This window comes from Cebus imitator, unplaced genomic scaffold, assembly GCF_001604975.1.
Source record: "Cebus imitator isolate Cc_AM_T3 unplaced genomic scaffold, Cebus_imitator-1.0 Scaffold59, whole genome shotgun sequence".
Lineage (NCBI taxonomy): Eukaryota > Metazoa > Chordata > Mammalia > Primates > Cebidae > Cebus > Cebus imitator.
This window is the reverse complement of record NW_016107374.1, coordinates 6,230,270-6,256,657: the sequence shown is the minus strand read 5'-3', so window position 1 is coordinate 6,256,657 and position 26,388 is coordinate 6,230,270. Positions and strand designations below refer to the sequence as shown.

The 26,388-nt window shown below is 49.1% G+C and overlaps 1 protein-coding gene across 2 annotated transcripts in view; it reads left to right on the top strand.

The window, feature by feature from the left end:
* NOS1 (nitric oxide synthase 1) overlaps positions 1-26,388 on the top strand; it is a 152,602-nt gene that overhangs the window by 23,932 nt on the left and 102,282 nt on the right. For both annotated transcript variants that reach the window (XM_037738918.1, XM_037738917.1), the window contains exons 2-3: positions 6,938-8,084; positions 25,989-26,115. In XM_037738918.1, the coding sequence (XP_037594846.1) occupies positions 7,360-8,084; positions 25,989-26,115 (852 nt within the window). In that variant the 5' untranslated portion in view covers positions 6,938-7,359. The remainder of the gene's footprint in view (positions 1-6,937; positions 8,085-25,988; positions 26,116-26,388) is intronic.

Here is a 26,388-nt window from a genome sequence, read left to right as displayed (position 1 = left end):
TTTTTTTGAGACAGGCTCTCATTCTGTCACCCAGGCTGGAGTGCAGTGGTACTGTCTTGGCTCACTGCAGCCTCAACCTCCCAGGCTCAATTGATCCTCCCGCCTCAGTCTCCAGAATAGCTGGGACCACAGGCACGTGTCACCATGCCTAGCTAATTTTTGTTTTGTTTTTTTTTGAGACAGAGTCTTCCTCTGTCACCCAGGCTGGAGTGCAGTGGTGCAATCTCAGCTCACTGCAACCTCCGCTTCCTGCGTTCAAGTAATTCTCCTGCCTCAGCCTCCTGAGCAACTGGGATTACAGTTGCCTGCCACCATGCCCAGCTAATTTTTTTGTATTTTTAGTAGAGACAGGGTTTCACCCCATGTTGGCCAGGCTGGTCTGAAACTCCTGAACTCATGTGATCATCCTGCCCTGGCCTCCCAAAGTGCTGGCATTACAGGTGTGAGCCACCGCACCTGGCCAAATTTTTGTATTGTTTGTAGAAATGGGATATGACTATGTTATCCAGGCTGACTTCAAACTCCTCCAGCAATCTGCCTGCCTCAGCCTCCCAAAGGGCTGGGACGACAGGCCTGGGTTAGATTTCAATTGACACTTGGAAGCAAGATTTTGGATACTGGACTATTAGCTCAGGTGACATACTGCTATGACCTCTCTCTTCATATGGTTCTGGGTGGATTTTCTGTCTCCCTACGTTACCCCCACCATGCCTATTCCCAGAGCTCAGTTTCAAAAGGTGGCGAGATATTTGCAAACCATCTTTGTCATTTTTCCGGTTTTTTTAGAAGGGAAAACTTTAAGAAGTGTCTTCTGCCGGGCTGTTTTCAGTAAGATCTTGAGGAGATCCAGGGATGGTAGGCTACAGAAAAAACAATGGTCACACTCTAGACCCACATTCCCCAATGGCAATATAATGCAAGCCACGTGTGTAATGTTTGGCTTTATAAGTCACATTAAAAAGAGTAAAAAGCAGCTGGGTACAGTGGCTCATACCTATAATTCCTGTACTTTGGGAGGCTGGGGCAGGAGGATTACTGAAGCCCAGGGGTTCAAGACCAGCCTGGACAACATGGCGAAACCTCTTCTCTACAAAAATACAAAAATTAGCCAGGCATGGTGGCATGTGTCTATAGTCCCAGCTACTCAGGAGGCTGGGGTGGGAGGATCACCTGGGCCTGGGAGGTGGAGGCTGCAGTGAGCCAAGATTATGCCACTGCCCTCCAGCTTGGGTGACAAAGTGAGACGCTATCTGACAAAAAAAGAAAGAAGAGTGAAAAGCAACAGGGAAAATTAACTTTCATAGTAATTTTATTTAATGCAATATATCCATAACAGCATCATTTCAAATGTAGTCAATATTTAAATATCATGGAGATATTTATGTTCTTTTTCTCATACTAGTCTTTGCTTTTTGTTTTTTTACTTTTTTAATTTTTTTATTTCGATAGGTTTTGGTGGGGAACAGGTAGTGTTTGATTACATGACTAAGTTCTTTAATGGTGACTTCTGAGAGTCTGGTGTACCTATCACCTCTCATACTAGTCTTTGAAAGCCAGCTCTTATAGCACATTGCACCTGAACCAGCCACAGTCCATGTGCTCAATGGCCATGTGTGGCAAGCGGCTGCCATATTGGACAGCGCAGGTCTGGACGCCTCAGCTGTGGCTGGTCCATGTCGAATGAGCCCTTTGCTTCTCCAGGCCTCCTCTGTTTTCTTTCCTTCTTCGTCTTCTTTTTTTTTTTTTGGAGACAGAGTTTTGCTCTTGTTGCCCAGGCTAGAGGTGCAATGACGCTATCTCAGCCCACCGCAACCTCCGCCTCCTGGGTTCAAGTGATTTTCTTGCCTCAGCCTCCCGAGTAGCTGAGATTACAGGAGCCCATGACAATGCCTGGATAATTTTGTACTTTTAGTAGAGATGGGGTTTCTCCATGTTGGTCAGGCTGAACTCCCAAACTTGGGTGATCCATTCTCCTCGGCCTCCCAAAGTGCTAGGGTTACAGGCATGAGCCACCACGCCCGGCTGCATTTTCTCATTTCTGAATGAGGAAGCTAGACTAGATAGGCTTGGTGGCTCCTCTTCATTCAGATATTCTTCATCCTTCAATGCTAAAAATGGAGAGCACGGGCAAACCAGGGCCAGCAGGCGTCCCTTAGGAAATTTGCTTTTTCATCTATAAAATGGGGGCAGTTGACTATGACCCAGATCCACAGATGAGGATGTGCTTTGTGGAGGAAAAGGAGGGAGGCATAGCGTTGTGAGATTGTTTTCAGGACTGTGACTGACCGCAGAGAGCACTCAGAACCCTCTCACTTAGACCCAGAACTACTTCCTTGATTTACATCCCTGAACCTCATCTGTCTCATGCATCCATAAGGTGCAAATAAAAATGGCACTTACAAGGCCCAGCATGAAGGCTCATGCCTGTAGACACAGCAACTTAGGAGGCCCCGGCAGGAGGATGACTTGAGCCCAGGAGTTCAAGAACATAGTGAGACCCTGTCTCTACAAATATAAAAACAACTAGCTGGGTGTGGTGGCATGCACCTGTAATCTTAGCTACTCAGGAGACTAAGGAGGATCACTTGAGGCACAGAGTTTGAGACCAGCCTGGGCAACATAGTAAGACCCTGTCTCTCAAAAAACAAAAAATAATACTTCCTATGGCGTCTGTAACAATTAAATAAAACCCCCAATGCTTAGCACACAGTAAGCTCTCAACCACTGGAGGCTGCTGTTGTTACTTTTCCTTCAGTTGCAGAAATGAGGTTCAGGGTGAGAGGGGCTTGCCCAAGGTCGCACAGAGAGGAGGGAGTAGCAGACGCTGGCCTGTTTGGGCTTCCTCCCTCTCACTGGCAGCCATCCCTAGTAGTCAGCTACTGATTTCCTCGCAGCAAGGTAAATAAAATAAATACACCCGAAGCCAGTGAGCTACTTGAATGAGGCTTGGATCCAAGTATTGTTTCCATGGTATAGACCCTGGCAAAGATGCATATGTGATTTATTTCAAATCCTAGCTCCCGAGGGTGGAGGCAGGGTTGTCAGACGATTCTAACCAGCAACTGTCTCTACGTAGACGGTGTCCCCCACCCAGACCGGCGTGAGATGCCTTGGTGTGATTTCCAGGGGAGGCCCCCTTCTAGATGGCGCCTGAAGGACCTTTGGCTGGACGGTGATCAAGTAGAAGTGCGCTGAATTAAAAGCCAGGAAGTCCGAATCGTTATATATCACATAACAATAATAGGAAGCCATTTTTCTGAGCACTCACTACTCTGTGACGTTGCCAAGTTCCCTGCATTTACTGTTCATTTAACCCTGTCTGTGACTCAGAGACGTGGTGATTACAAATGGCCCATTTTACAGATCAGGGAACTGAGGTTCAGAGAAAATAAAGAACTCACCCGGAAGTACTGGGATAGAGCCAGGAAGGACCTTAAAACTCTTCCATTGGGCAGCAGGTGGCCGGCTGTCCCTATGGAGCCTCATGGAAACTAAACATTCAAAAACCAGGACAAGCAGGTGTCCTTATAGCAACTTAATTTCTTCATCTATAAAATCAGGGGACAGCCAAACCTGAAGTTGGTCAGGACAAGGATGAAAAATGTGGTAGTAGATGAGGATGTTTTGCGGGAGGAAAAGGAGACAGAGAAAGTGTTGTGGAACTGTTATTAAGATAATGATTGACGGCCAGATGCGATGGTTCATGCCTGTAATCCCAGAACTTTGGGAGGATGAAGCAGGTGGATCACTTGAGGTCAGGAGTTCAAGGCCAGCCTGGCCAACATGGCAAACCCCATCTCTACTAAAAATAGAAAATTAGATGGGTATGGTGGTGGGCACCTGTAATCCCAGCTACTTGGGAGGCTAAGGCTAGAGAATTGCTTGAATCTGGGAGGCAGAGATTACAGTGAGCTGAGATTGTACCATTGCACTCTAGCCTTGGTGACAGTGAGACTCTGTCTCAAAAAAAAAAAAAAAAAGAAGGTAATGATCGAAAATGAAGAATCCTCAGAACCCAGAACTCAGACCCAGAGCTTGCTATCTCCCTTTCTCTCTGTCTGTCTTTGTCTCTCAGCAGACAAAAAATACGCCTGCCTCTCCCCAGCCCAGTTTCTTTCCACCCCCTTGCAAAGATCAAGTTTCCTTTCTACCACCAAGGTGTGAGAGAGAAATAGCACACCAGTTCCCAAGAACCAGCCCAGAGCCCTCCCTGATTCTGCGAAGCAGCAGAGAAAGAGAGGGGAACGCGCTGAGAATGGCCAAGGGCCTTTGCAAATTGCTTCATTTCTGTTCTTTTCTCCTTAAGCAAAGTACACCAAAGACTAATTTCCGTCTCTGCCCAAGCCAGAGCCTGGAGTAGTGAGCTTAGGGACCTTGCCTCCCCAAAAGATGGCCTTCTGGTTGCTCCTTTCATTAAAGAACGGAGCCCTGATGCCAAACGGGATGCTCAAGAAAGCTCTGGAGGTCCTGGTTTTCTCTGCTGCCAACCAAACAATGAGCATCCGGGGTTGGGTACCTGGAGGATGTGGGGCTCAGGAGGGTTAAGGATGCAAGGAGAGAGGAGAGTGACTCTTCCCAGTGAGGAAGGGCACAGCAGTCCTCGAAGGGTTTCCCTGCAAACCAGAACCCCAGCAGCAAGATGCCAAAAGACACTCGGCCGGTCACACCTGGGCCACACACAGCAGAGAAGTGACACAGCATGCGGGCGATGCATGAATACACAGAAAGAAACACATACACAGAGCCACACCAGATGGAGAACGCATCCCGGGCTGGGCCCGGGGATTCATAATTCCCGCACCCACACAGAGGGGCTGGTGGAGTTCCGTAAGGTAGGCTGCGAAGGGGAGGCTGAACTTGCTAATTACCCCCCTGCCGTTGAGGGGATCTAGGAGGTGGTGCCCCCTTCTTGGAGGGGTCTCTGCACCCACCTCCTGCTCTCAGAGGCAGCAGGAGCTTGTCAGCTGCCTCAGCCCTGGGAAGTCGCTAAAAGGAGAACGAGGAAGTGAGTGTCACTTTGTTAGTCATGGCAGATGGGGGCTCCCTTCTGGTGCTGAAGTGTGGTGAGGATGCTGGCAGGAAGGGGCTTTGGGACACAGATGGAAGTTGCACTTGAGTGGGGGGTAGGGAAAGAGATAGAGGGGTTCTCTGATGTCCCCTTACCCATCTTGCTGGTATTGATGTTTGTAGTGTGACCAAACCTATTTTTTTGAACTTGGAACAAACTAATAATCACGGGTAGGGATGGGAGGCTACTTTCCACCCTACCCACACCCACAGATCACCTGCCCCACCCCAGACGTGCCACACTGTGCATGTATGTGGCCCCGTGGGCACATGCCACAGTTCCTCGCCCCTCACCTGGGCCACAGCATCCCCAGCTGGGGCCCCTGTTGGCCTTTGGTACCTCAACTAGACCCCATTTCTTTGAGCCTGAGGGAGTCAGTGACTTAGAAGATGTCAGCATTTTGAAAATAACTAGAATAGAAATTTGATTCATTTTGTTTGTTTGTTTGTTTGTTTGGAGGCAGATTCTCACTCTGTTGCCCAGGTTGGAGTGCAATGGTATGATCTCAGCTCACTCTGCAACCTCCGCCTCCTGGGTTCAAGTGATTCTCATGCCTCAGCCTATCGAGTACCTGGGATTACAGGCAACCGCCACCACACCTAACTAATTTTTGTATTTTTAGTACAGATGGGGTTTCACCATGTTGACCAGGCTGGTCTTGAACTCCTGACCTCAAGTGATCCATCTGCCTGCCTTGGCTTCCCAAAGTGCTAGGATTACAGGCATGAACCACCGCACCCAGCCTGATTTTTCTTTTTTAAATAAATAGAGACAGGGTCTTGCTATGTTGCCCAGGCTGGTCTCAAGCTCCTGGGCTCAAGCAATCCTCCCACCTCAGCCTCCCAAAGTGGTGGGATTACAGGCATGAGCCACCACACCTGTCCCAGAATGTAAATTTGAAAGAGCTAGAGTATAAGTTTAAAAGCTCAGGCTCAAGGTCAAATTCTCCCCTGCCATTATTCTCTGTGTGACCTTTGACAACTTACAGAACCTTCCCAAGCTTCCCTTTCCTCTTCTATTGAGGGGTTATTTTGAGGATCAAAGGAGAAATTAAAAATATGGGTTAAGGGGGAACGTGCTCAAAACGTGTCTGCCATGTTTTGTCTTTGGGGTTTTCTTCTTCTTCAGTCAACAGATATTCATTGAGCACCTCCAATGTTCCTATGCTACCTTTAGGGGGATAAAGTCTACTCTTCCTAAGGTTTCTCTATCAGGTTTTCAGCTGTCTGTGGAGCCCAAGTGTCTTCCACAATTTTGTGTGGACTCATCTTCTTGGTATTTATGTTTATAGTGTGACTAAGCCTGTCCTTCTGAACATGGAACAAGCTAATAATGACAAAAATGGTTGCAAAGGCCAATTAACATTCCCCATCATTGGGTCCATGGAAGGCAGGGTCATTCCCATTCCACTGGGCTTTGGGGGGTGGCTGGAACAGAAAATCCAAAGATCTGTACCAGCTGAGCTCCTGAGCTATGGATGGAAAATGAATACCAAACGTGGAGAGCAGCTAGGCTGCTTGGCAAGTCGGTCTGATGACTTCTCATGGTGGGAACGAGATAAGAGACGTCTTCTTATTCTTATTTGATTTTTGGGGCTGATTCTCCATGGTTTGCCCAGGGAGACCCTTTGGTCCCAAAAGGCTTTGATCAAGGAAATACAACTAGGTAATTTGCAGCTAACTGGGAAAGGTGTCCCCTCCAGAAAGAAGGATTTTGTTTCTAGGTTGGCTTGAAATTCTGGGGTGTCTTGTGGCTAGACTTTGACAATTAGCTGCATTTTCTATATTAGTTTTGAAGGTAGTGTTGGGCACTCTACTTCAATCTCTCTTTTTCCCTTCTTTTCATCCCCTTCCTGTTCCTCCTCTCCAGCTCATGATGCCTCAGATCTGATCCACATCTAACAGGCTGGCAATGAAGACATCCAGAGAATAGTTCACATCTATCATGCGTCACTTCTAGACACAGCCACCAGACGCATCTCCTCCCCACTCTGCCTGACCTGTGGTTTAGGGACACGTCCCACGGCCCCTCCTGACGTCTGCCTGGTCAACCATTGCTTCCTTAGAGAATAAGGAGAGAGGCAGATGCAGGAAATCATGCCACCAACGGGCCACCAGCAATGAGTGGGTGACGCTGAGTTGACGTCAAAGACAGAGAGGGCTGAAGCCTTGTCAGCACCTGTCACCCCAGCTCCTGCTCTCAGTGTAGCCTGAAGCCTGGCTCCTCCTGGTGAAGTCATCTTGGCCTGACATCGTGAGGTCTTCAGACAGGGCCCGTGGAAGCCGGTGACCATGGAGGATCACATGTTCGGTGTTCAGCAAATCCAGCCCAATGTCATTTCTGTTCGTCTCTTCAAACGCAAAGTTGGGGGCCTGGGATTCCTGGTGAAGGAGCGGGTCAGTAAGCCGCCCGTGATCATCTCCGACCTGATTCGAGGGGGTGCTGCAGAGCAGAGCGGCCTTATCCAGGCCGGAGACATCATTCTCGCAGTCAACGGCCGGCCCTTGGTGGACCTGAGCTATGACAGCGCCCTGGAGGTACTCAGAGGCATTGCTTCCGAGACCCACGTGGTCCTCATTCTGAGGGGCCCTGAAGGCTTCACCACACATCTGGAGACCACCTTTACGGGTGACGGGACCCCCAAGACCATCCGGGTGACCCAGCCCCTGGGTCCCCCCACCAAAGCTGTGGATCTGTCGCACCAGCCAGCAGCCGGCAAAGAACAGCCCCTAGCAGTGGATGGAGCCTCGGGTCCAGGGAATGGGCCTCAGCATGCCCAAGATGATGGGCGGGAGGCCGGCTCGCTCCCTCATGCCAACGGCCTGGCCCCCAGGCCCCCAGGCCAGGACCCTGCGATGAAAGCAGCCAGGGTTGGTCTCCAAGGCAGAGGGGAGAACAATGAACTGCTCAAGGAGATAGAGCCTGTGCTGAGCCTTCTCACCAGTGGAAGCAGAGGAGTCAAAGGAGGGACACCTGCCAAGGCAGAGATGAAAGATATGGGAATCCAGGTGGACAGGTAAGCTCCACAGTGGGGTGTATGTGTGCACGCACACATATGTGCGTGTGTGTGCATGTGCATCCACTGAGACTCAGCCTCATAGCCCAGAAGCCAACCGGGGCTGTCTCAGACACCTGTATTTGCATACCCATTTGACCCTGCCTTGATTTTTGCTTAAAATTACATTTGCGGCTGGGTGCAGTGGCTCACGCCTATAATCCCAGCACTTTGGGAGGCTGAGGTGGGCAGATCATAAGGTCAGGAGATCGAGACCATCCTGGCCAACATAGTGAAACCTGTCTGTACTAAAAATACAAAAATTAGCTGGGCATGATGGCAGGTGCCTGTAATCCCAGCTATTCGGGAGGCTGACGCAGGAGAATTGCTTGAACCTGGGAGGTGGATGTTGCAGTGAGCCAAGATTGTGCCACTGTACTCCAGCCTGGCGACAGAGAGAGACTCCATCTCAAAAAAATTAAGTAATTAATTAAATTACATTTGCAAGAGGCCGGTGGGCATAGCTTCTAGAATGCTTCTCTTGTCACAAAACCCAGAAGGAATTAATCATCATGGTAGCCGACAGCTTGGTCTTCTCATCTTTATCTCCTGTAACCCTCCAGGAACCCTAGTTGCATTTTTGCAATCTCTGTTTCACAAGTGAGAAGACCAGGGCTCAGAGTGGAGGTTGCCCTCCTGAGGTTGCCTAGCAAGTAGGAGGCATGTGTGCATGGCACCCTGGCATGTGTGGCTCTGTGAAAGCCCCTGGAAGGCAGGAGGGAAGAGCTGAGCCTGGGGCAGCCCTTAGCCTAAGCCAGCTTTCTCATTACGGCCAGTCCAGGATGTGGAAAATTCCAGATGAGGAGAAGGAAATCAAAGTCTAGAAGTGGCCCCAGTTCCCAAAAACGACAGTCTTGCTGGGATTATGTGGGAGGTGGGACTAGAACTGAAAGAACTGGAGACCAGCCCTCTATGTTTGCCCAGATTAATGTTTTCGATTCTCTGCGGGAAGAGAGCTGGCATCAGAGCGGTGATGCTAGCTCCTTCTCTGGGGAGAAATCGGCAGCTGGGCCAGTGGTCACAGAATAATGGGTGAGAAGATTAAACACAGAGAGGAGTTTATTCATCCCCCTTCCATTCGCATCTTAGGTCTGGCACTGATGCTACAGCCCCCGCTGCTGCCAGGGTGGGTCCAGGCACACCCAGAGGGAGGCTCAGTCTGGGACCACCAAAAAATCCAGGCCAAGATTTCCCAGCCCTCTCCCCAAGAACCCCAAAGTGTCCTCAGAGCAGTTAGAGACCTTCAGGAACCTTCCACCCCCCACAACCTAGGGGCCTGGATTAAGGTAGCTCCCCAGGTCCCTGCGTTCACTCATTTAACCAATGTTCACTGAGGACCTCCTGTGTGTCAGGCACTGTCCTACGCTCTAGGGTACAGCAATGAATGAAATCAACAAATCCCCTGCCATCAGGGAGCTTACAGTACAGTGGGGAGGACTGGCAATAAACAAGATAAATAAATAAAATATGTAGTAAGGTCATGCGCTACAGATGCGTAACAACGTCTTGGTCATCAACGGGCCACATATGTGCCGTTAGATTATGAAACTGTATGGTTACTGTACTTTTCCATGTTTAGATATGTTTAGATACACAAATGCTTACAATTGCATTACAGTTGCCTGCAGCATTTCATACAGCAACATGCCGTACAGGTGGTAGCCTGGGAGCAGTGGGCTACACCATAGAGCCTAGGCGTGGAGTAGGCACTCCCATCCAGGTTTGTGTAAGTGCACTCTATGATGTTCCCACAATGACTCAATTGCCTAATGATGCATTTCTCAGAATGTGTCCCCATCGTTAAGCGATGCACGACCGTCTGTTAGGGATAGATGTAAAGAAGATAAAGCAAGCAGGGAAGGGATTAGCCGGGCATGATGGCACATGCCTGTAGTCCCAGCTACTCAGGAGGCTGAGGCAGGAGAAGCACTTGGACCCAGGAGGTGGAGTTTGCAGTGAGCCGAGATTGTGCCACTACACTCCAGCCTGGGCAGCAAAGTGAGATGCCTTCTCAAAACAAAAACAAAAACAAGGAAAGAGAAGAAAAAGAAAGAAAGCGGGGAAGGAATCAGAAGTATTGAGAATGGGGACTTTTAAATAGGGAGGCTGGAGCAGGTCTCACTAGGAAGGCCACATTTAAATACCTGGAGGACAGCTGGATGAGGTGGCTCACGCCTATAATCCCAGCACTTTGGGAGGCTGAGGCGAGCAGATCACCTGAGGTCAGGAGTTCGAGACCAACCTGGCCAACATGGTGAAACCCCCATCTCTACTAAAAATACAAAAATTAGCCAGACATGGTGGTGGGTGCCTGTAATCCCAGCTACTAGGGAGGCAGAAGCAGGAGAATCTCTTGAACCTGGGAGGAGGAGGTTGCAGTGAGCCGAAATCGCACCACGGCGCTCCAGCCTGAGCCACAGAGCATGATTCCATCTCATAATTAATTAATTACCTGAAGGTAGGGAGAGAGGGAGTCTGGCAGCTTTCTAGGGGGCGGGAGAAGGGATGAGCATTCCAGGTAGAGAGAATAGTTTGTGCAAAGGTCCTGAGGTAGGAGTGTGCTTGGCCTGTTTGAGGAGCTGTGTGGGATGCAGTCTTCCTCCCAAAATCCCCTCTGGCGGCCCCTTAGTCTGTGGCAGCCCACCTCAGCCTCCCAGTGCATCTCAGAGTTTTCCTAACTTTTCCCACCTGGACAAAAATGGGGCCAATTCCAGTGAGATGCCAGAGCCCCCCAAGGAGTAAGACAGGGGCTCCATCACAAGTCCCTGGGCAGAGAGGAAACAAGGGCCTCCCTTTCAGCCCTTTCCCTCCAACCTACTCCTTTTTCCTCTGTACATTCCCTGGGGACAGGCTGGAGTCCTCCCTGCAGCTTTGGTCCTTATCCCCAGGAGAAGGAAGACCAGGAGTCTTGGTCCCAATACAAAGGACATGATGTGGCGTCTCAGTGGGGTAGATGCATATGTGAGGAACTCTGTGGCACTCGATGTCCATTTCCAGAGTGGGTGGCCAGGATCAGTCTTCGGGATTCTGCTGGCGGGGGGAGGTTTGAAGCCTGGCTCACTTAGAACTAGCTCAGGAGTCTTCCCAGGCTGGAACCTGGGCCTCAGGGAGATGCCATTGCCCGGGGTTCCCCCAGCAGCACATCGAGTGGAGGTGGCATCTTGAGGCCTTGCTGTGTCTCCCAGCAGTCCAGCTCCTGCCATGGAGTTAAATCCTAAGGCAGCTATAGGATCCAGAATGGAAGGCATTGGCCTTATTTGCCAGGAGGCTTTGGGAAGTGTCCCTCCTGAAAGGCTGCCCCAGGTACCACCTCTGCCTCCCAATCCTCCAGCACCCTCGCTGTCCCTCAGTGCTCCCTCTCCTAAGAGCAGCACCAGTGTGGACCAATGTGAAATGGGAGCTCTCTCTTACCTTGTATGGGAGCTCTGTCTTACCTTATATATGCAGAATCGCCTCCCCATGGTCAGCTGAATCCCAGCCATATCTAATGTCCCATGAACTTGATCGCAGTTCTCAGCTGGGCATGGGGTAGTTATGGATGGGGTTAGTATCAGAATTCCCAGGGATTCTATTTCAGCCACACCCCCAGAACCGCAGGAGTCTGAATCTCTGCATGTGACATGGTAGTAAAGTCCCCTAGAGAATCTCAGTGCACCCTCCCTTCCAGAACTGAAAGCTGGGTCCTTTCCCTCCAGGGATCTCGTTTGATCCTCTCCCCCAGCTGACAGTCTGGGACTCGAGGCTTGGTGCACAACTCTAGGCTTGGGTGTGACAGGGAGGACTTCATGGGAAACCTTGCGGTCACCAGGCACCAAGGGGCTCTTCTCCAAACGCCATCTCAGGGAAGCAGTCTCCTGCCTTTGTTTCCCCAAGGATGAGGGAGGCATAAGCCAGCCTGACATGGAGTCCTGCCCCTGCAGACCTATTTTTTCCACTCAAAGAGGCTGCATCCAAGCTCTCAACTTCCCTCACCCCTTGCAGTCCTCCCACTAGTCACCCATCTCAACTGTGACCATGATGAGGTGGTTTGCCTAAAAACAGCCAAAAAACCTACTTCAGAGGAGAGAAAAGGTCTGGAGAAGGTGACTTAGAGCAAGTGCAGGGCTCTGTGGAAGCCACTTAGGTGAGCAGTTCTAAGGATGAGTGATATTTAAAAATTGTGCATGTTCCCCTAGTTCAATGGCTTGGACTCGACTCAAAGCACCCCCATTTATTTCTTTGTTTGTTAGTTTCTTTCTTTTTTTTTTTTTTTTTTTTTTTGAGACAGAGTCTCGCTCTGTCACCCATGCTGGGGTGCGGTGGCACAATCTCGGTCATGACAACCTCCGCCTCCTGGGTTCTAGCGATTCTCCTGCCTCAGCCTCCTCAGTATCTGGGATAATTTTTGTATTTTGTATTACCTGGCTGATTTTGTATTTTTAGTAGAGACAGGGTTTCACCATGTTGGCCAGGCTGATCTCAAACTCCTGACCTCGGGTGATGTGCCCATCTTGGCCTCCAAAAGTGCTGGGATTCCAGGAGTGAACCACCACACCCAACCAGCACCCCCATTTCTTAACACATATTTTTAAATGTCTTTACTAACTGGATGCTAGTTCATGGATCATATAACCTACCACATTTCATATGTTTAAAATCTAATATAATGCTATTACCTACAAAGAGGACCTCATAAAAGTAACTTATAATTTCAAAAACCTGTAATTCAACATAACAGCGCTCAGGCACGATCGCACTGGAATGGTCAGATGTTTGCTCCTAAACATAGAATGGCCTGCAAACACAGCAGCGTCAAAAGCAGACTGACACAGGTGTGTTGTTTTGGCAACTCAAATGTCATGAGCAGCGTCGCCTTGGTGATACAATTTTCCTAAATGGTGAATGACTCCTGATAAAACAATGGGTAAATCAGTCTTTCCTTCATTTACCCAATAGCTCCATGCATGGACAATTCAGTCTGCTTGAAAGCCATATTTATATGAGAGAGAGTTGGGATCTTGCCCCAGGAATATAAGCTTGCCTTTTATATGTGTGAAGTCCCAGAGATCATGTGGCATGCAGGACCCTCTTCCCTCGTGTCCCTGGTGTTGCAGGATGGCCACCACCCCAATGCCACCTGCCACCCACTACAATGCCAGGGGCACCCCCACCTCCATCCTTGTAACAACCAAAACTACCTCCACAAGTTGCTAAATGGCCTCCTAGGGGCTGAAATAAGGCCCTCTTTAGGAATCAGTGTCCCAAGTCAGGAATTGGAAGCCCAAAGAGAGAACGTTCTTTGGGGTCACTCTTGAGACTGGAAGACCTGGCTTGATTCAAGCCCCTTAGAGCACACGGCTGCCTGGAAAATGCTTATCCTCCCAGTGACCTCTCCATCCAGGTTGCATTCTGGGGTGGGCGTTAGCACTCGCATCTGGATACTGAGTGAAGTCACCAGCCCACTGGCTTGGGTGACATTGAAGCCTACCTGGCCCAGAGCCCCAGATCCAGGGCACACCCGCCAGTCGGGGAGCCGGGCTGAGGCAGGAACCATAACTGCTTCTCAGCAGTGCCTGTTTCTCTTGCTCTGTTGTCCCCATTTTCCTTCTTTCCCCTTGGAAGCATCCTTTTTTTTTTTTTTTTAGGTTTTAGACAGAGTCTCGCTCTGTCGCCCAGGCTGGAGTGCAGTGGCGCCATTATGGCTCACTGCAACCTCTACCTCCTGGGCTGAAGCAATCCTCCCACCTCAGCCTCCCAAGTAACTGAGACTATGCCCAGCCAGTTTTTAAATATTTTTTTTAGAAATAGGGTCTTATCATGTTGCCCAGGCGGGTCTCAAACTCCTGGCCTCAAACCATCTACTGACCTCAGCCCCCCAAAGTGCTGGGATTACAGACGTGAGCCGCTGTGACTGGCTGGAGCGGTCACTTTAAAATGCTCCATGTCAGAATATCCAGGTTACTCAGCTTGCTGCCCTGAAGGAGGGTTCCAAAGAGGCCAAGGTCCCCAGTCCAGCGTCCATCTGGACCAGCAGGTCAGCCTCACCCTGCGCTCTGATAGCCCCTCCCACTTGTGGGGCATTTGGTTCCTTACAAAGTCCCTTCACAGCAGTTGTCAACCTCTTTCGAGTGTGTGAATTCTTCTCCATAAGTAGGATGTGTGGTTTCAGCCTATTTTCATAGACGAGGAAGAGGCTCAGAGAGGCAAATAACTTCCCCAGGGTCAAACAGCACCAGCAGGATGCTCTCCTCATTCTACCTAGAAGCCTCATAGTGAGTGTCTAGAATTAAAGGGACAGGCCAGGTGCAGTGGTTCACACCTGTAATCCCAGCACTTTGGAAGGCTGAGGCGCGTGGATCGCTTGAGGTCAGGAGTTTAAGACCGGCCTGGCCAACATGGCGAAATCCCGCCTCTACTAAAAATACAAAAACAAAAACAAAAACAAAAAAATAGCCAGGCGTGGTGGCATGCGCCTGTAGTCCCAGCTACTTGGGAGGCTGAGGCAGGAGAATCGCTTCAACCCGGGAGGCAGAGGTTGCAGTGAGCCAAGATCATGCCACTGCCCTCCAGCCTGGGTGACAGAGCCAGACTCTGTCTCAAATAAATAGATAGATAGACAGACAGACAAGACAGACACTAGGCAAGAGAATGTGGCTGGAGGAACAGAAGTCAGTTTCAACTCCAGAGAATCAGCTCAGTTGTTGGGGGCAGAGAAGAAAACTCCTTCTGTGGCAAGCCTAAGTGTCACAAGTATTAGGCTGGTCAGTCTCTGTGGAGCACTCCAAGTGAGTCTCGCTCCATGCTACAGTCTCTATGTTCTCTCTGCACAGTACTTTGTTTTCCTGATGGAGAAACCAAGTCTCAGAGAGGTATGGTCACTTGTCCCAGATCACACAGCTAGCAAGTAGCAAAGCCAGAACTTGACCCCACTCATACTCTTGACCTTTAATGACTTTCTAGATTGCACTGTGGGCCACAGTATACTTGGCTTCTAGCCATCAGATTTCTGAAGACACTGGAATATTTTCTCAGAGTCTGAAAGGGAAACTGAGGCCTTGGGTGCCATCTACTAAAGAAAGTGCCCCTGGCCTGTTGTAGCAAATGCAGGTCACCCTGAGGGATGGCTGGCATTGAGATGCCCAAGACACAGCTTCATTCAGTCAAGACGAGGGACTCCCCCATTTATGGAAGGGCCCCTTCATTTGCTCTGGGGTCCTCATGCCCTTTCCTCCATCATCTTGAAACCCAACCCATTCTCCTGGGTCATCTCTGGTTCTTCCGGTTTAGTGCTTGATGGAGTTTATTTGAGGAGAGGAATTGGAGGGAAATAGTCATGGTGAAAAACTCCATCCTTTATCCAAGGCTGGTTCCCACCCTCAGCCTCAACACTTAAGTGCCACATTTTAGTCCTCCCTGAATCCCCATTATTTACTTCCAAGCTTAACCCCAGGGTAGGCCTTAGAGGAAGGAGGGAGGGAGGGAAGAAAGGAAGAAAAGAAGGAAGGAAGGATAGAGGGAAGGGAGGAGGGAAGGGAGGGAAGGAGGGAGGGAAGAAGGAGAGAGGAAAGGAAGGAGGGAGGGAGGGAAGGAAGGAGAGAGGGAAGAAAGGAAGGAGGGAGGGAGAGAAAAGAAGGGAGGAAGGAGGGAGGGAGAGATGGAGAGAAGGAAGAAAGGAGGGAAGGAAGGAGGGAGGGAAGGAGGAAGGAGAGGGAGAGAAGGAAGGAGAAAGGAAGGAAGGAGGAAGGGAAAGAAGGAGGGAGGGAGGGACGAAAGTCTGTTTCCCCATGGCTTTCTCTACAGCAGGGAAGGTGACTGACTGGCTGTGTTTTTGCTCAGAGGACTCATGCTAGTTAGAGCTCTCCATTAGAACTGACCTCAGCATGACCAACGACAGTGTTGATTCCAGGATTGTCTGAGTCAGAAGCACTCCTCCCAGGCTGTGCTTGATGTCTCTCAGATCTTGGAATCTCTCTGCTGGGACAAATTTCAGCGAAGGAACCAAGCCCACTTTCATTCTCGTCTTGCCCCCTTGAATGTAAGCAGTCCCCATCCACCCTTCCCTGGGGAATTACGCTCACTTTGAACTCTCTCTTCATCTGTGTCTCTGCCGTCTCGTCGGCGGGTACCCAGCCCTTTATTCTGAGGAAGAGCTATGGGATAAGCCTGCCTGCCCACCAGAAATGATGGGGAACCGGGGGGCTTCTCACCGTCTTTCATGGAATGAATGTTTACTGAGCATCCATTCTGCCCCTGATACTGTACTCAGCCCTGGGGATCCCACGGTGAACTTCTGCGCTCGGAGAATCCTATCAGAAACAAGGAATCAAAAATAAATAGGCTCACACCTATAATCCCAGCACTCTGGGAGGCTGGGAAGAGGGTGCTGCAGGAGCAAAGGCCCTGAGACAGGAACAAGGCTGGGGCGTGCAAAGGACAGAAAGAACGCTGGAGGCGCTTGAGCATAGTGAGTGGAGGGAGAGTGGTGGGCCGAGAGGTTGGACACGCGTGTGAGCCCATCAGTCATCCTCCCGTCATCCCTGTCCCCATCCCCATTCACTCATTGTATCAGCTTCCTATGGCTGCATAACAAATCACCCCACACTTGATGGCTGAAAGCAATACACGTTTATTCCCTTATCATTCTGACAGTCTTAAGTCTGAAGTGGTCTCACTGGCTGATACAAATTAAGGTATCAGCAGGATGGTGTTCCTCCCCGGCGGCTCTTGAGGAGCACTCATTTCCTGGCCTCTTCCAGGGTCTAAAGCTGTGTTCCTTGCATCCTTTGGCTTGTGGCCCCTTCCTCCACTTTCAAAGCCAGGAGCAGAGCATCTTGCTTCGGTGGTGACATCCCCGCTGTCATCAGGGATCCCTCTGTAACCCTCTTACCAAGACACATGATTACATCAAGGGCCCACGGAGATAACCTCAGGGAATCTGCCCATCTCAAGATATTTAACATCCCATCAGATCTGCAGAGACCCTTTCTCCATCCAAGAAAACATATATGGGTTTGAGGGATTCGAACCTGAGATCTTTGGGGCTGTTATTCAGTCTCCGTCACTCAGCTAACCAACGCCGTCGAGCAACGCTGTGGCCAGGCCCCAGGCTAAACAATGGCTGTCCCTGTCACCATCCCCGTGAGGTCTCAGTGGACTGAGGCTACGGACCTTGCTTCTAGCCCCTCCTTCCACGTTACCACTCACCAGCTACCTACTTTAGGAAAGTCCTTTGACCTCCTTGAGCGTCAGTTTCCCCATCTGTAAAAGTGAGATGTGGCCCAGGTCAGCCTTGAGGTTTCTTCCCGAGCCAGCATTCAGGTTCCTCGTGAGGGCCAGTGGCGGGTACGCTCATCACAGGCCAGGCCACACCTGGATTGTAGGAACTCCCCCAGTCTACCTCTCTGGAACATCCCTCCAAAGAGAGGAACTCAACACATTCTTTTAGGGCAAAGGTTGCAAATGAGGTTGAGGACCACACACAGTTCTCCCATGGGTCTTATTTGGCCTGCAGTTTTCAGGAAAAGTGAATTTGCAGTGAAATCAGGTTTTCAGCCTCTTAAAAAAAAAAACAAAAAATCCAAAGAATTCTTAACACGGAATCTACGCCCTCACAAGGCAACCAGTGGCAGGAGCTGGGAAGGGGTCACTGTGGGGTCTCTCATCCTCCAGGATCCAGACAGCCCAATCCACACATCGACCTCACCAGCCTGCCCCTGCACACCTATGAGTATGAGAATCCTGCCCAGCTTTGGTGATATTAGCAATTAAGTCACGACTGTGACAAAGCCCCAAAGGCCCTCTCCTCACTTCCCAGCTGCACCATTCATGGTAGAATTCCTCCCGTTGAAAGCATACTTTGGGCCAGGTGTATGGCTCATACCTGTAATCCCAGCACTGGGAGGCCAAGGCAGGAGGATCACTTAAGCCCAGGAGTTTAAAACCAGCCTGGGCAACATAGCAAGTCCCCACCCCTACAAAAAAAAAATTAAAAATTAGTCAGGTGTGGTGGTGCATGCCTATAATCCCTGCTACTCGGGAAGCTGAGGCAGGAGGATCATTTGAGCCCAGGAGTTTCAGGCTGCAATGAGCCGTGATCATGACACTGTACTCCAGCCTGGGTGACAGAGCGAGACCTGGACTTAAAAATAATAATAAAGCATACTTTTCTGTTTAACCAGAACTTCCCACTCCTCCCACTCCAAGTATGATGAAATCTAGAAAAAAAGCTTTGCGGAGACCCCAGACCCAGTCTCCACAACCTCCAAGCCTTCCACTTTAACTTGACTCCCAGCATTCTAGACCAGGTGGAAGCAGAAATCAAGGCTGCTGGAGCCTGCAGGGCCAGGAGAAGCGGGAGTCAGAGAGAGTGTGGTGTCTGCTGAAAAATGTGGTCAGGGCCTCCTGCCAGCACCAGCTGCTCCTTGGCGGCCTCCTTGTCTGGTTGGCCAGAGCAGGAGCAGCCCCTGCCTCCCTGTGCCCAGCACACAGGCGTGGCCCACCTGTTCCTCTCCCAGATCCTCAGGGTCCTAAGTGGTCAGTATCCGGCCAATCGACCCACATTCAAACTTCCTGGAGAGTCCATCCCAGGACCTCTTTTTCTTCCGTGAAAGAGATCAGGGGACCTGGTTCTTAGGAAGCTTCAGTTGGAAGGATCTGGCAAAGATTCTCAGAAGGTTTAGAGATGCAAGACTGACTCTTGGCTTGGATATGATCATCCAGCTAGTAAAGTGGAAGAAATGAGGATTTAGTTTTCTTCTTGCCAGAAAGTATAGAAAACACTTGCCAGGAGGGAGGCAGTTATAGAAGGATGTGGGTGAAGGAAGGAAAGGAGATAAGGAGACTAACATTTCTAACCCAGAAGGGACCTTGCTGCCTACTGCTAGAGCCTGGGCCATAGAGCTCCCAGGGAAATGGGTCTCCCAGTTTGTCCATGGACCACCTAGGATGCTTCTGATGTATAGATTCTAGGGTTCCCTCCTAGACCCACTGCTCAAACTCTCTAGGAGGAGAGCTCAGAAATATGAGGGGTTTGTTTGTGTGTGTGAGAGAGACAAGGTCTGTCTCTCTTGCCCAGGCTGAAGTGCAGTGGCAAAACCTTGGCTCACTGCAGCCTCAACCTCCAGGGCTCAAGTGATTCTCCAGCCTCCGTCTTGCCAGTAGTTGGGACTATAGGCAGGTGCCACCACACCAGCTAATTTTTTTTTATTTTATGTATAGGCAGGGTCTCACTTTGTTGCTCAGGCTGGTCTGGAACTCTTGGGCTTGAGTGATCCTCTTACCTCGGCCTTCCTAAGCGCTGGAATTACAGGCATGAGTCACAATGCCTGGCCAGGAATCTGAATTTTAACAAGCCCTTCAGTTGATCTGGATGCACCCTGGAGTTTGAGAACCACCAAATGTGACCATGTGATAGTCCTGGGGACACTGGCCACCAGAATGCTAGGCTCACTGGGGGATGGCTTTTCCAGAGGAAGAAGGACACTTGAGTGGTGGGTGAGGGCCATTTAGTGAAGGCAGCTCCTCAATTCCATCTGGGAACAAGGGGCAGCTGGTAAATAAGTTCTTGCAGACCCTTGGGTGAGCTGAGAGCAAGGATGGGGAGGAACTTGGAAGCAACGTCACATTGAGATGCTCAGCCACATCTAAACCATGGAGAGCACCTCTCAATGGGTAGCAATACAATTTTGCCTCCCAGGGGGCACTTTGCAATATCTGGAAGCATTTTTTGATTATCACAACTTTCGAGATAGGGGTGCTATTGGCATCTAGTGTGCAGAGGCCAGGAATGCTGCTCTATCATCCTCCAGTGCACAGGACAGCCTGGCAACAAGAAATTATCAGGCCCAAAATGCCGGTAGTGTGGAAGTGGAGAAACTCTGATCTCAACTGAGATTATTCCAGGCCGCTGGGCAAGACCAAGACTCATGGGCACTGTTAAAGGGGAGCTACCATCCAGACATCTCAGAAGTCAAAAGAGGCCCTGTCCATCTCCTTCTGTGGGCTCTCAATATATTTTTAGTGAATAAATAATAAAACAGGCCAGGCACGGTGGCTTACACCTATAATCCCAACACTTTGGGAGGCTGAGGCAAATGGATCACTTGAGGTCAGGAGTTGGAGACCAGACTGGCCAACATGACAAAATCCCGTCTCTACTAAAAATACAAAAGTTAGCCAGGTGTGGTAGTGCATATCTGTAATCTCAGCTACTCAGGAGGCTGAGGCAGGAGAATTACTTGAACCTGGGAAATGGAGGTTGCGGTAAGCCAAGATCATGCCACTGTACTCCAGCCTGGGAGAGAGAGTGAGACTCTGTCTCAAAAGAATAATGATAATAATAAAACAGAGTTACTAAATTTATATTTCACAGATGAATATATTCAACACATCTACCCCATTTGGAGGGAACATCTAACATCTAAGTTTGAGGTTCTTCTCAGATATGTGGTCCAACCAAATGCTGCCCTCCCCGAGGCCCCCCCACATAAGCCCTATACACAGTGACCCTCAGCTGGGACAACAGTGAAGAGGCATCTCGTTTTCAAGCTCTTATTACCTGCTGTGTGACCTTTGATAAATCACCTAATCTCTCTGGGCTTCGGTTTTCTTAGTTGTAAATGGAAATATATATCACTCATGTTTAGTTAGTGTTGATTACGTGCTAGGCATTTTACATGCATGATCTCATTAAATTCCCAGGACAGAGGGGACGTGAAGTGGGTCTTCAAGGCTGAGTAGGAATTGGCCCTCAGCAGAGGGAAAATGAAAGAGCAACCTTGGGAGCTTAAGTATAAGGGTGGACAGGGTGTGCTCCTTGGGAAGAATCAAGAGATCAGGGCCAAGAATGATAGGAGGCGGGAGTCTGGAAGGGAAGTTGAGAATTATTGAATTCCTGGGCTCCATGAACAAGACCTAGCAGCTTAGAAAGTGTCTGAGTGTAGACCTCCCCACCTGTGCCCCAGCCCCCAGCAAAGATGCCCCCTGTTCACGGCCATGTATGTCTTCCATTCATAGTCTTTGGAGGTTTCCAGCAGCTGCACTGTCTGATAAGCTTTGAGCCACATATGGCTCTTTATATTTAAATCAATCAAAGTTAAATAAAATCTAAATTTTAGTTCCTCCATGACAATAACCACATTTCAGGTGCTCAATTGCCACATGTGTCTAGTGGCTATAATATGGGATAATGCAGATATGAAACATTTCCATCATCACAGGAAGTTCTAGACAGTGATAACTTAGAGGAATAGCTACTGTTCTACACAGAACTAGAAGTTTCTTTCTCTGTTTCTTTCTGATCCTCCATAAGCAGTAAGAGTGATAGCAGGTGCCACACTGTTAAGTACTATAAGCTTTACCTCCTTTAATCATTGCAGATATTATTGACCCTATTTAACAGATGAGTAAACTGAGTCTGAGACAGATGAAGTGTTCAAAGTGACACAGCTTATAACCAGCAAAGCCAGAACTTGAACCCAGTTCCTCCCAGTCCACAGCCACATCCTTAACCAACATGCTACACTGCTCATGCAACCCCAGCACACAGGTGGATCTAGGTTGAACAGATTTGTGGTAACAAACTAAGTATTTCCCTCAGACCTGGTTATCACTGATGGATTGTGGGTTGAGAATCAAACTAAATCTACTTCTGATTTTGCTCCTGGGTGATGGAAAGCAAAGTAGTTCAACCTGGATGTTTCTCATGGTCCCATATTAAAAATATCCTTCCTGGGTGGATCACTCAAGGCCAGGAGTTTGAGACCAGCCTGGCCAACATGGCAAAACACTGTCTTTACTAAAAATAAAAAATTAAAAAAAAAATAGCTGGGCTTAGTGGTAGGCACCTATAATCCCAGCTACATTATTATGGAGGGAGGCTGAGGCAGAAGAATCACTTGAACTTGGGAGGTAGAAGTTGCAGTAAGCCAAGATCATGCCACTGCACTCCAACCTGGGTGACAGAACAACACTTCATCTCTAAATAAATAAATAATAAAAATTGTATGTGCTCATCACACAGGACTCCAAAATTAAGTTTCTGTTGGCAAAATACTTCAACTGCATTGTTAAAAGGTGTTAATAGGTTAAGAAAAAAGAATGACGGTAAAAGAAACTTGCCCTGCAAATTCACACAAGACGAACCACGTGATTGTGTCCAAGTTGCCTAGGTAATTGTACCTGTAATTTTTGTAAATTGACTTCATTCAGCAGGAGATGTTGGGTTACTTGCTCTGTAGCCTCTGGCTTAGATTGAGTATCTTAACCAGTTTCTCCTACCTCTGTTTTATAAAAGGAGAATCTCCTGTAATCCCAGCTCTTTGAGAGGCCAAGGTAGGCAGATCACCTGGGGTCAGGAGTTCGAAACCAGCCTGGCCAACATGGTAAAACCCCATCTCTACTAAAAGTACAAAAATTAGCTGGGCATAGTGTTGCACACCTGTAGTCCCAGCTTTGCGGAAGGCTGACGTGGGAGAATAGCTTGAACCTGGGAGGTAAAGGCTGCAGTGAGCCGAGATCACTCCAGCCTGGGTGACAGAGCAAGACTCCATCTCAAAAAATAAAATAAATAAAAAAAGAAAGGCTCTTGGCAGCCGATAAGTCACGCCTAGTTTCAAATTCCAGCTGTACTATGTGTTTATGGTGGGACCTTGGGAAACTTACATAACCTCTCTGGGTTCAGCTTTTTCATCAGTAAAATGGGGGCTTTTGATGTCTGCTGAAATTAAATGAAATAACTTCTGCCCAAGTACCAAGAATGTTATAGAGGCTCCAGATACATTAACCTCCCTTCTCTGCTGAATCCTCATGTATGGTCATGTGATGTAGGATCAGGAGTTTCAGAGCTGAAAGGGAACTGAGTGACACTTAGAGCAGCACTCTCAACAGATGATACTTCTGTTTATGATCATGTAGGTAACCATTGGCTTAGGAAATGCCTGTAATCAAGAGCCACTCTGGGTATGTTTTGGTGACATTTTAGCGAAGGTAAAACAGAATGTTCCCTCTTACGAATGCAAACCTCTCCAGGCAGAAGAGCAGAAGTGGCTTTGACGTGGGCCACAGGGACTGCGTGAAACACAGCAGGCAGGGGATCTGGGTGGCCCAGAGGAAGCTGCTGGAGGGGCCACTGGGGCTTACGCTCTCAGAGCTTGGACTGTGGCTTCTGATTCATCCCAGATGACTGTCATTGGGGGCCAAATTGGGGATGGAAGAGTCCTCAAAGCTGGGAACATAGAACAGAAGGCAAGACAAAGGCCAGGGACCTTCTTAATGCCCGGGACGCAAACCAATATGGGCCACAGGGCAAGCTGCACTGCCTAGTTAGGGAATAGACAGAGGCCATTGTCAGAGTCAAATCGGATAGGAGAGCCAAATGGGGAAAGACTGTTGGGAAGCAGGAGGGCAGGACTCAGAGAGTAGAACTCAGAGAGTAAGACAGGTCTGATTAGGCCATCTGGATGTTAGTGCCAACTCCTATCTCCATCTCAGAGGGTGGCCAGCCTGTGGGCCTAGCTGAGATCACCTCATCCTGAACCTGTTAGAGTTCAGGAACGGGAAGCCAGGAAAACTTAGTGGGTAAGAAGTCAGATTCTGGCCAGGCGTGGTGGCTCATACCTGTAATCCCAGCACTTTGGGAGGCCAAGGCAAGAGGATCACTTGAGTCTGGGAATTTGAGACCAACCTGAGCAACACAGTGAGACTCTGTCTCTACAAAATATTTAACACATTGCTAGGCATGGTGGTATGCGCCTGTAGTCCCAGCTACTGGAGAAGCAGAGGTGGGAGGATCACTCGAGCCTAGGAAGTCAAGGCTGCAGTGAGCTATGATCGCGCCACTGCACTCCAGCCTGGGTGACAGAGTTTAGACTGTCTCCAAAAAAAGTTAGGCTCTAGCATCCAGAACAAGCCTACGTTTGAATCTGTCATCACTGGCTGTGTGACTTAGGCTAGGAACTTAACCGCTCTGAACTATAGTTTCTTCATGTGATGATGATTGTGAGGATGATGCTGGTGGTCATGAAGATGCTGGTGTGGTCATGATGCAGAGGAGGAGGAAGATGATGGTGATGATGGTGATGCTGACTGATGGTGATGATGATGGCGCTAATAATCAAGATTAGGATGTGATGAAGTCGAGGGCAATGATGACGAGGGTGATTATGGTGATGGTGATTATGGCGGAGGCTGATGAGGAAAGTTAGATGATGATAATTACAATAATGATGATGGTAACAATGAGAATCGTGGTGGCTGTGGTGATGATTTTGGTAGTGGTGGTGATAAAAATGATGGTGAGGCTGGGCGCGGTGGCTCACGCCTGTCATCCCAGCACTTCGGGAGGCCGAAGCAGGCAGATCATAAGGTCAAGAGATCAAGACCATCCTGGCCAACATAGTGAAACCCCATCCCTACTAAAATTAAAAAAAAAAAAAAAATAGCTGGGCGTGGTGTAATCCCAGCTACTCGGGAGACTGACGCAGGAGAATCACTTGAACCCAGGAGGCGGAGGTTGCAGTGAGCCGAGATTGCACCACTGCACTCCAGCCCGGCACCTGGCGACAGAGCAAAAGTCTGTCTCAAAAAAAATAAAATGATGGTGATGGTGGTGGTGGTGGTGATGATGATGATGATCGTGACAGCCCCTCCTTTAGAATGGGTGTGATGAATGGGCTGGAATACTAGGCTTTGCCACTATGTGACCTTGAGCAACTTAGATTCTGTCTCCCTTACCCCAATCATAAAGTGGTGATTAACAATCATCCCTGGACAGGTTCAGCTGTTCATGCCTATGATCCCAGCACTTTGGGAGGCTGGGGTGGGAGGATCACTTGAGCCAAGGAGTTCGAGACCAGGCTGGGCAACATAGTGAGACCCCCATCTCTACAAAAAATAAAAAAGTTAGCCAGACATAGTGTTACACCCTTGTAGTCCCAGCTCCTCAGGAGGCTGAGGAAGGAGGCTCACTTCAGCCCAGGAGATCAAGGCTGCAGCGAGTTGTGATTATGCCACTGTATTCCAGCTGGGATGACGGGACAAGTCTGGGGGAAAAAAAAAAGTCATTCCTGCCTCAAAGGGTTGTCACAAGAGTTAAATTCACTAAAACTCATGGCCAGGCATGGTGGCTTACACCTGTAATCCCAGCACTGTGGGAGGCTGAGGCAGGGACATCACTTGAGTAAGCCCAGTTAGAGATCAGCCTGGCCAACACAAGGAGAACCCATATCTAATATAAGTAAAATAATAATTTTTAAAAATCTACATGTACAGTGCTTGGCACAAAGTAAGTGCTTAATAAATGCTATCTCTCCTTATTAATAGTATTATTTTTGTTGTTGTTGCCGCGTTCCCTTTAATTTTCTGAATCATTCTGTTTGTGCTGAGCTGCTATTGTTCAAAGCCAAAAGTCTTGGTCAGGATCAGAGTAACTTATCACCCCAAGCCCACAGGACCTCTCTATCCTTCCTGCCTCCTACCTTTTCCATTGGTAGGTGTCATGAGCGTTAAGTTGTCCAGGGATTTGTGGCATGGAGTATTACTAGGAAATAGGCCTCCTGTGTTTCCAGATCCTTGGAATGAAGAAGGGAGAGGGACAAGCAAAATCCTTCTCCTTGCCTCCCTGAAATAACGTCCACAGAGATGGGGATGCGCCAGGTGTCAGGGTCACCTCGGATGAACTCCCTTTGTGATTGACACCTGGAGCTGCCTTCCCACATGTCACTGTGGATCTTTATGAAGCAGCAGTCTGGGTACCCAAAGCTCACTGGCTCACATTGAGTTATGTGAGTGAGCCACTGAGGTTCTGTACAGATTCAGGACTTCCAGATCAAAGCAACCAGTGGCCTCTCCTGATGTCCCCTTCCTCAACTGCCCCACCTTGCCTTTCAGAGATTTGGATGGCAAGTCACACAAACCTCTGCCCCTCGGCGTGGAGAATGACCGAGTCTTCAATGACCTATGGGGGAAGGGCAATGTGCCTGTCGTCCTCAACAACCCATATTCAGAGAAGGAGCAGGTAAGTGCTTGATGCCAACCTGGTACCACCCCATCTTCTCAACCCCTCCCAGGTGAGAAGATGAGGGGAGGGAAGCTAAATCCTAAACTATGTCGTGATGGAAAGCAGCCGCTGTGGCTGGAGAACTTGGGAGGCCGAGGCCAGGAGTGCTTATCCTTGGATGTGGACCTCAACTTTGTTTTTGGGTGGTTTGGTATTGTTGGTGAGCTTGCCATTTTTCGCATTTTAATTATGTTTCTACCAGGAAAGGCATTCTTATAGTTCCAAATTTAA